Raw genomic sequence first — 10,044 nt, 5'->3', positions numbered from 1 at the left:
GTGTCGGGACTGTCCTGGACGCTTTCCTTACAGGAAGCTCGCGCAGGAGCCCATTGTTGGCCCCCAGCCTCCGGCACGCCCGGCCAGTCTGATATGGCCGCGCACCGCCAATGGGCAGAGACTCGGTACTTCAAAGGGTGTCCCGCCCAATCCGCCGCGCCCCCTGCGAGGCCACCTCGGCTGTATTTATGGGGAGGGGACCCATTTTCTCTCCCCCAGAGACTTACTCTTGTAGCGCCTTACGGGAGTTCAAGTGGAACCACGGCTCCCCAGCCTCTCTCCTCTATCCCTCTCCCCGCCCCTTTCTCCCCACATCCCGGCCCTGATCCCCCTTTGGCGAATGTGCTGGGACCCAGGTGTGGTCTTTGGGCTCCGCCGAGTGACCCGTTTTCTTGGAAAAGCAGTGGCCAGAGAAGTGAGGGTGGCTGTTGGTAGGGAGTCAAGACTCGGGGCGGTGGAGAGGGTGGGTGGAGGATGAGCTCCCCGGGCACAGAGAGCGCAGGGAAGAGCCTGCAATACCGAGTGGACCACCTGCTCAGCGCCGTGGAGAGCGAGCTGCAGGCGGGGAGCGAGAAGGGTGACCCCACCGAACGCGAACTGCGAGTGGGCCTGGAGGAGAGCGAGCTGTGGCTACGCTTCAAGGAGCTAACTAACGAGATGATTGTGACCAAGAACGGCAGGTAGGTGCGTGCTGCTACCCTGCAGCCTGGGGCCTGGGGAGTGCCCCTGGGCTGAAGCACCTTTTCTTCCCAAAGGGTCCTCGTCCGGTTTCTTCCCGCGGCGCTGTTAACAGTCCCCAGAGAATTCCTAACCCTCTTTTCCTCCTTTCTCGGGAATTTTGCCCGATGAGACCTGGGGAGAAGGTATTCGAACTCTAGGGTTCTAGGTGACACTGGTGTGGCCAGGTTTGCCTGCGGCGGCGCCGAAAACCCTTGGCCAGGTTACCCCCTCGACTATCTCAAGAGACACCGTGGGTTTAGTAGGGAGATGATTTGGTTCCAGACGGAGGAAGCTCAGGCAAAGAAGCGTTTCAGAACGGTTGGTTGCAGGGCCTCCTCTTTGGCTGGTAAGAAACACTTTGGGCCAGGCTTCCTCTCTCTCCGACGGATGGGTCCTCCTGCCGTGCCCTGCCTTTTTCAGGAGGATGTTCCCGGTGCTGAAGGTGAATGTGTCCGGTCTGGATCCCAATGCCATGTACTCCTTCCTACTGGACTTCGTGGCGGCTGACAACCACCGCTGGAAGTACGTAAATGGGGAGTGGGTGCCTGGGGGCAAGCCAGAGCCTCAGGCGCCCAGCTGCGTCTACATCCACCCAGACTCACCCAACTTCGGGGCCCACTGGATGAAGGCGCCTGTCTCTTTCAGCAAAGTCAAACTCACCAACAAGCTCAACGGAGGTGGGCAGGTAAGGGGGGGTGGTGCAGGAGTCAGCCGCTGGGCCCCAGTCGGGAGGGCAGAGGCCTTCATCTCCCAGCTGGGAGCCTAGAAAGACTTCTTCAGCCTCTGTCAGCGCCACAGAAGCCACTACAGTCGTCCCCAATTAAATCTTTAGTACTGTTTATATTAAGCTGATAAGGGTCACACCAAGGTCTGGAGGAGGGAACTAGGAGTCCTCAGTCGCCGCTGAAGGCTTGGTGCAGGCGCTTGGGAAACTGCTCGCCTTAGGTGAGCTTTGGTTATGAATTCTCAGTCAGGTTGGGGTCAAGGCGGGAAGTCTGCACAAACGTGTACATCGCATACTTCTCAAAGGGCTTTAACTGGGGTGTCTTCCTAGAAAGCTCACTCCAAGTTGCTATCAAGCTGGTCATTTAAAGTTGTCTGTGGCCTTACTCTGACAGGGTTCAAAGGTGCACAGCACCTCATGTCCCAGTTCCAGACCAGCTGTGGGGCGCAGATGTGTAAAAGGCTGACAAACACTATGCATGCCCTTCATACTGCAGGCAGTTTCGTGGAGACTTTCTGTAGCTCCATCCTTTTCTCACAGAGCAGTTTCCCGCGGATGCTGTGGTTATGAAGGTAGGCTCAGGTCTCCAGCTTTGCCTCTTAACCTCCTGCAGATCATGTTGAACTCCTTGCATAAATATGAGCCTCGGATTCACATTGTGAGAGTTGGGGGCCCACAACGCATGATCACCAGCCACTGCTTTCCGGAGACCCAGTTCATAGCTGTGACTGCCTACCAGAATGAGGAGGTGAGGCTTAGGAGGGTAGAGGGGTGGGGTGGGTGGGGGATGGGGGGGTCCTCTCAGTGTGCCCTCCCATGCATAGGCTGGGGAGGGGGAGGTAAAGTCACTGTGCTGGATACAGAGCAATGCGTTTTCCTTCAGACTTACCACTTCTGTGGCTAAGAGGGAAAAATTTAAAATACTCTTTCAAGCATTTTGCTGTTTGTCTCAAAAAATGGCCTAAAATAATAAACATCTACAACATGCTTGAAAGATTCACCAACCACAACCTCGCGCTTTTAAAATCTCCTGGATAGGGTAGGGGGGCAGTTCCTGACCTCAGCAGTGTGAAGTCTTGGCAAAGGCTGTCCGGGGCCTTAATTCTAATTCATAATCTCTCTCACATACAGAAATGCAGCCAGGCTAGCCCTGTTGGCCTTAAGAGCCCCACACTATGTCAGAATGTTGTGGTCTACAGACATAGTATAGACTTAATTTATTGGGAATTTCACTCAGAAATTGTTTTTCTTTGCAACTGCTCAGTGCTTTCAGATAGAAAAAACAAAGAAAGGACTGATTCAATTTGAATATTTTAACTTGGTTCTGTTCTTTCTCAATTTCTTTTTTCTATCTTTGGCAAGACCACCCCCCCACCCCCCCACCCCCCATTTGATACAGGGTCTTGCTATGTGGTCCTGGCTATCCTTAAATTCACAGCTGTCCTCCTGCCTCAGCATCCTGATCCCTGGGCTGATAAGCTTATGATACGTCTCAATTTCCTCCCGTCTAATCCTCTGGTAGCTAGCACTGTGCTAGTAAGTACTCTTTCTTATTTTTCAGATCACAGCCCTTAAAATTAAATACAACCCGTTTGCTAAAGCCTTCCTTGATGCCAAAGAAAGGTGAGAGAATTCTAACCTCATGCCTGAAGCAAAGGACCATGTAGAAAGAAGGCTGCCCACTGTCTCCAGGCTCTTCTCTTTTTGACCATTCTGAATACTTTTTGGCAGAAACGACCACAAAGATGCAATGGAAGAACCTGGGGACTGCCAGCAGCCAGGCTACTCCCAATGTACGGTTTGTTGCACCCTCATTCTCCGCATCCCTCTGGCTTGTTTCAGGTCTAGACTGATAAAACCAGAACCCACTGGGAAGCTTTGGGCTTCTGGGAATAGTGGGGGTTGCCTTGTGCTTTGGCAGCTGCCTAACCATCCTGGGCTTTGGACACGGGTGGGGCCAAAAGAGCTCTTGGTTTGTTTGTTTTGTCCTGCAGCAGCCAGGGGTGGAGTGGACTCCTAGGAGTTTGGACTTGTGTCTGAGGAGCGTTCGGCTCATCCCTTCCCCTTGGAGATGGCTTCCACTTTTGTTAGTTAGTGGATGAAAACTGAACGGCTGTCTGTAGAGGCAGATATGAGCACCCTTTGTGCTCAGTCCTCTTGTAAGGTGGCTACTTCTTTTAAAACTCCTTTGGGAGTGAGTTCTCCTAGCCAGAGTGGGGGGTACAGATCTATGCAGGCACATTTAGGGGAGAGGAAAGGCCTGGCCTCACTCCTGTTCTCAAGGAGGGGCCTGCAAATACCGAGGAAGTCACTGCTGAGGGTAGAAGGGTCTTGTAGGCTACTTGGATGGCCGCCAGACCATCCTAGACCACTCTGTCCTTAAACCAGGACCAGCTACTCTACACTGGTATTTTAACACCATCTTCTAAACAAATTTGACAAATGAATTTAACGAACAGGTCCCCTGCTGTGGCTCATGGGAAGTCACTTGAGTGCAGACCAGCAAGAAGTGGGCAAGAGATGGACTGTTGTGATGGGGCCACGCGGGGCGGTGTGGACACACTGTTTCTCAAGTCTTGTCTGAAGAACCGTCTTGGTTGGAAGCACAGTAGTTATTGTCCCATGGAAGGCCCGCCCCTTTTGCTAATTACAAAAAAAAAAGTTCTTAAAAAGGAGGAGAAAAAAAATTAGTTTCAGGGGCTAGATCTGTCTAGGAGGAGAGGCAAGACTGTCGGCAGGCCTTGGGGAGTCAAAACAGAAGGGACCAAATAGGAAGTGGCCCTACCAGCTATTTCTGAGGCAGGAGCATCTCTAGTGGCCTCATCAGTCAAGGAGAAGCAGCCCTGAGCAGTCTGGGTCCTGCATGCGGCCCACTGTGTTCCTTATCTTAACACTACATCTGTTTGCCATGTTTTTCCTGCCACCTGACTGCAGAACAGAAGTTCCATAAAGGCTGGTGGCGGTCCCAGGTCTGATGCTATAATTCAGGGCTGCGGACTCAGCTGAGCCCACTCAAGCGTGCTGGGCATCCCAGGTTTATAGTGTGGACACTCTGAGATTAGGTTGCACTGAAGGTGGACATTGTACTCTTTTGATCCCAGAGTCTCGGGGGGTTAGAACCAGGGACAGTCCTGAGTCTCATGCAAGGGTCAGTTACCCAGCATGCTTTTCTCACAGCAGGGGGGTGGCTTGTTCCTGGTGCTGGCACCCTCTGTCAACCTGCCAGCTCCCACCCTCAGTTTGGAGGCTCGCTCTCTCTCCCCTCCACGCATGGCTGTGAGAGGTACCCGGCTCTGAGGAACCACCGGTCATCGCCCTATCCCAGCCCGTATGCTCAGCGAAACAACTCTCCAAGTAGGTTCATGGGCTGAGGGTGGTGGTGGGTGGGGTATGGGGGTGCAAGATAGGGAACCCACCTCCTTGTGGCTGCTGAAGAGACTTGGTCAAGGTGGTGGTTTAACCAGAGGTCCCTCTGGAGGCCTTTAGTATTTCTGTGCCTCGGAACATGATCCAGGCTTTAAAAAAATGACAGCCTTTCTACCGATCCATAGTTTGATCCCCAGAATGGAGCTGTGGTTTTAGATGGTCCAGGAACCTCTCCAAAGTAGCCATATTGGATTATCCAGGCATTACTGGCCAGGCCAAAGAGTCTCCGGGTGTAGAACCCAGGCCCTCAGCGTCGTCAGTGTCGCCGGACAAACCAGGCGCATTTCAGGCCCACCTTGGACCCAGAAGCCAGAGTGTGGCCCTCTAAACAACCTGACTTATTTCTCTGATTTCAGTCCCAGGACAGCCAGAGACCTCTGGCAGATTCACACTAGTCTGCTCAGACAGACCTTCCTCAGCTCCAAAGGGAGGGGAAAATGGCTCAAGAGTACTATAAAACAATTAGGCAATTACAGCTGATTCGGAATGAAAGGCAGCAGCCCCTGAGGGCTGTTCAACCAGAGATGAGGCTCTGAGGTGTGGAGGGGTTTTTGTTTTTTGTTTTTCCTTTCAAGACAGGCTTTCTCTGTGCAGCCCTGGCTGTCCTGGACTCTCTGTGTAGACCAAGCTGGCCTCGAACTCACATAGATCTACCTGCCTCTACCTCCCAGAGTGCTGGGATTACAGACATGCACCACCATGCTCTGTGGGAGATCATATTTTTAAATTGGTGAAGCCATGGTTTCCATAGCCCATCCAACCCTTATGGGATGGCCTTTATGGAAGAGGTGAGCTAAAATGGCTTTTTAAAAAATTAAGTATTCTAGGGTATTGTCATCCAGTGGGTCAGCACCTACTTGCCTAGCATTTGAGAGGCTTGGAATCTGACCCCCAGTGCCACAAAATAACAAATAAATAGATAGATACCACAAAAATAAAGCGGTAAGTAATACCAGTGTCTGTAGGACATCCCCTACCTTAGGTTAACTGGGATATGATTTTGAATAATTAATTCTGACAGTAAGTAGTGCCCTGCTGACTTCCTCGGTGGTAGTGGCTACTCTGTGCCTCTAAAAGCTGCCACATAGCCAGCCACGCAGTCTTTGTTTGCGGTGTTGGGTTGGGCTGGCTATTAGTATCATTGTTGCATTTTATTCCTTTCGGAAGACCTGTTGGCTAACTCTCCTTTCTACATCCTTCAGCCTACAGCGACAACTCATCTGCCTGCTTGTCCATGCTGCAGTCCCATGACAACTGGTCTAGCCTCGGAGTACCTGCCCACACCAGTATGCTGCCCATGGGTCATAACACCAGCCCGCCTACTGCCTCTGGGTATGTACGTATGTATGGGGAGTGAGGCGAGCCCTCCTGTGCTCTCTGCTGGTTCCATTTCTATTCACTTACCCCCTTATTCTACCCACCTGTGTATCCTACCCCTGTAGGGTTTGTGTTCATAATTAAACTAGACTGGATGGGACCGGGGACACCTGGTCCCTGATGCTAATAAGGTTCAGCCTTCCTCGGCTCTTGACCTGTGCTGTGATGGACAGTCCTCTAATTTATTTACGCCTCTGTTTCCCCGTATATAAAAGGATACTATCTCAGCTTCAGTCTGCCTCAGGCTGAAGGGGTTGTGTGGTTCAGAGTGACGTTGCAGAACCTTTATTCAGCCAGGGGTGTTCATGTCTTGCATTTTCTGTGGACAGAGGAATAGGAGTCCTTAGTATTGTGATGTGAACCAGGTTAAGGATGGAGCCTGCTTGACTGACCAGCAAGTTATGTAATAGGAAGGTTTAACCACACTCAGCAAGGCTGGTGGTGATACAGTCCCTTCTGGCTTCTTAATCCTCTACAGTACTGACCTAACAGCAAAGGACAGCAAAGCTAGATGCCAGTGCACATTCTCCAGCAAGCAAAGGGACCCCAAGACATCAATGCTGGGACAGCATGATGATGATGAGCTGTTAAGTCACACGGGAGTGAGGCTGCCGTCAAGCATCCTGGGCCTCAAAGGGCTAAACCAGTGGCTCTCAACCTTTAGTACAGTTCCTTAGGTTGTGGTGATCCCCAACCATAAAATTATTTTGTTGCTTCTTCATAACTGTGATTTTGCTACTGTTGTGAATTGTAATAAAATATCTGACATGTGGGATATTTGATATGCAACATCCAAAGGGGTCACAACCCACAGGTCTAGAACATGAAACTGTTACCTAAGTCCTATTGGTTTTAATGTAGGAGACAGCTCTTTACTAATGAGAATTTAGTTGTTTCCTTTTGTTTTGAGATGAGGTTTCTCTGTGTGGCCCTGGCTGTCCTGGAACTCTCTCTGTAGACCAGACTGGCCTTGGACTCACAGATCCACCTGCCTCTGCCTCCCGAGTGCTGGTTTAAAGGCATGTACCACCACTGCCCAGGTGTCTAGAGTTTTGCTTTTTTTTTTTTTTTAATTTTAATGTAGGGGTTCCAGCTGGCTTTGAACTCACTACATACTCCAGAGCTCAAGGCCTTGATACTCCTGCCTCAGCTTCCTGAGTTGTTGGGTTTATAGACAGGTGTTACTAAATTCGCTTATAATCTGTTCTTAAGGCAAATGCACCTGAGTGGGCAAACTTGTCAATGAGCCTGAGGACATTGCTTAAGAAACCAGATGACCTGCGGGCTCGAGTGCTGGCCACGAGTCCACCTTAGTTTACCCGAGCTTACTCTCAAGTGCAAATTGCGGCAGGCATAGGGGATAACGTGTTAATAGTCTTACATCGGATCACATCACATGTTTATCGAAGAACTCTAAGGAAGGTTTTCCCCCAACAAAATTTTAGCATAGTTTAATGGATTCTAGGGTTCAGGGCAGAAGGTTTAATGCTCATTTCAGCACCCTCATTTCATAGGCCAGGACAGCCTGAAGAACAGTCATGGGGCAAGCTTCTGCGTGCTGTCCCATGTTGCCACTGCTAACCCCTGTCCCCTGGATGAGCCTGGGCCAGCAACCCTCAAAATTAGGTTCCTAACCAGTAACCTCACCATTCCTTTGGAGGGGCCCTTTCTTCCGTGTATGTGAGGATTGCTGTGCCAGGCTTGGGGTCACACTGTGCCAAGCCTTGGTGCTCAGGGCAGATTCTGTATGGCAGTGAGCACAGAGTTAGTGCCAAGAGCTCCTCTTAGCAGGACACCTTGCTTTGGGTCTACTTCCTGTTTGTTGTTTCTTAAGATAGTAGCTTCTGTACATGTGGTAGTAGCAGAAAAACTGGTCTGCAAAGCCATGTGATGCAATTATTGCCAACAAGGTTCTGAGTACTTGTCCTCTCCCCCCCTCTTCCCCCCTCCCCCTCCCCTCCTTCCCCCTCCCCACGTAGAGCCTCTTCCCAAACCCCTGACATCTGTTCTCTTTATTTCAGCCAGTATCCCAGCCTATGGTCTGTGAGCAATGGCACCATCACCCCAGGCTCCCAGACAACCGGGGTGACCAATGGGCTAGGAGCCCAGTTCTTTCGAGGCTCCCCTGCACATTACGCACCCCTGACGCACACCGTCTCAGCCTCCACGTCCTCTGGCTCCCCGATGTACGAAGGGGCTGCTACAGTCACAGACATTTCTGACAGCCAGTACGACACGGCCCAAAGTCTCCTCATAGCCTCGTGGACGCCTGTGTCACCTCCGTCCATGTGAATGGAACTCTACTCCATGCGCTAAGACTCGCGGTGGCAGCCAGCGTTGACTGGATCTTCTACCAGGCACAACACGGCAACCTGCCGTAGTGATGTGCATCGGACATGGGAAGCCAGGGACAGAGATGAGGCCATGGCCCAGTGTCCTGATTGGCAGTCAGAGTCCTTTGCTAGGGTCCGACACATTGTATCAGTCTCTTCTACAACATACAGGTGATTTTGAGATACTGGAATTCTCCCACCCCTGGTCCTACTTTAGTAAGACACAAGGCACATACTTCTAATGCCCCTTTAGAGAGTAGTTAACTTTGAGGACAGAGAAAAAAAACCCATAGCCAGAGGATTGTAGCTGAACTGGACACTGCTCTGCCCTCTGGAGGATGTCTGCTTTAAGCACGTGTAGCCTTTTTTTTTTTTTTTTTGCCTTGCAAAGTCAACTGTGTGATACTTTGCTGTTGACAAGGTAGCCAAAGACAATCCGCAGGAAGCGCTTCCTGTACAATAAAGACAGTGTGCATCATGTGGTCCCTGCAGGTCCTGTGTTTGGGTCTCCTTCTGGGAAAGGCTTTCTCCCTGAGGTGCATTTGTGTCTGCTATGAACTTTAATGTTGTAGCTAAATTGGTTGCAGAAAACGGGGAAGGTATGCATTTTGCGTACCTATGCAATCTTAAATGATGTAAGTTTAAATAATATTGAATCATAGATGAATGTGCATGGCAGAATTGAAACATTCTAATGTCGTTAAAATACAGGCCAGCCACCTGATGCAAGGGAAGTCATCAAATGAGTTGATAAAGTTGATTAATGCTAAGTGTAGTTGCCATAGGAACCTGTCTGCTGGTGGCTCTTGCAATCAGGTGGCTCTTTCCCATCAGCGGGGAGGTGCTGCAGGGGCCTGGGGGTAATTTCTCCCATCTAGTGGTAGAATCCATAGTGTGACCCTGGTTTTGGTTTACCCTAAACCCCTGATTTCTTAAAGCTACAGATGGCCAGCTCGGTCAGCAAAAAGCAGGAGTCCTGCTTGAAGAACGACTATGTTCATTCACTGTGAAGGAGGAAGAGGCTGAGGTGTGAGGGTCAGGGACAGCCCCTCAGCACTGCCGCCTTCAGACAAGAGTGTGGAGGAGGGGAAGTGGCTGCTTCTTGATTTACCTGTGAATGACTGCACATTTGGTGTGATTTATGCCCCATTTTTGGAGAGGGCCATTTTACGCTCTGTCTGCAGAACTCCCCACCTGGGACCAGATTACTTGACACCTGTTGGTATTTTCAGAACTAACCCACAGGTAGAACTGGGAAACAAAATGGACTCTATTGTTTGACTGTGCGTCCTCACCAGAAGAGGTGCTAAGATGGTGGGCACGGGCTGAGGGACACTTGAAGATTAGGTAGGAGCAGGTGCCACCCTGGAGTGACTCCCACCCTGTGGTCATGCCCCTGCCTATGTGGATGGGACTGTGGTTTGTTTTTTTTCCCCCCAGAGGATGTAGATTCAGTTCTCAGCA

At 50.8% G+C, this 10,044-nt stretch overlaps 1 protein-coding gene across 3 annotated transcripts; it reads left to right on the top strand.

Moving 5' to 3' along the window:
- Positions 1-229: 229 nt before the first annotated feature.
- TBXT (T-box transcription factor T) lies at positions 230-8,937 on the top strand. Of its 3 annotated transcripts, XM_084774674.1 has the most exons (9): positions 230-680; positions 1,141-1,242; positions 1,366-1,405; positions 2,058-2,192; positions 3,006-3,067; positions 3,176-3,237; positions 4,622-4,798; positions 6,073-6,202; positions 8,269-8,937. In XM_084774674.1, exons 1-9 carry the CDS (start codon positions 475-477, stop codon positions 8,537-8,539), a joined length of 1,185 nt encoding a protein of 394 aa, XP_084630800.1. In that variant the 5' UTR covers positions 230-474; the 3' UTR covers positions 8,540-8,937. The 3 variants fall into 3 exon arrangements, with proteins under 3 accessions (XP_084630800.1, XP_084630799.1, XP_084630798.1); XM_084774673.1 differs by having other exon boundaries at positions 1,141-1,405; positions 4,625-4,798; XM_084774672.1 differs by having other exon boundaries at positions 1,141-1,405.
- Positions 8,938-10,044: the final 1,107 nt, after the last annotated feature.

This window comes from Acomys minous (genome assembly GCF_964271855.1).
Source record: "Acomys minous genome assembly, chromosome: 3".
In the NCBI taxonomy this organism is placed as follows: domain Eukaryota; kingdom Metazoa; phylum Chordata; class Mammalia; order Rodentia; family Muridae; genus Acomys; species Acomys minous.
The sequence above is the reverse complement of the archived record's forward strand: the minus strand, read 5'-3'. Positions and strand labels throughout refer to the sequence as shown.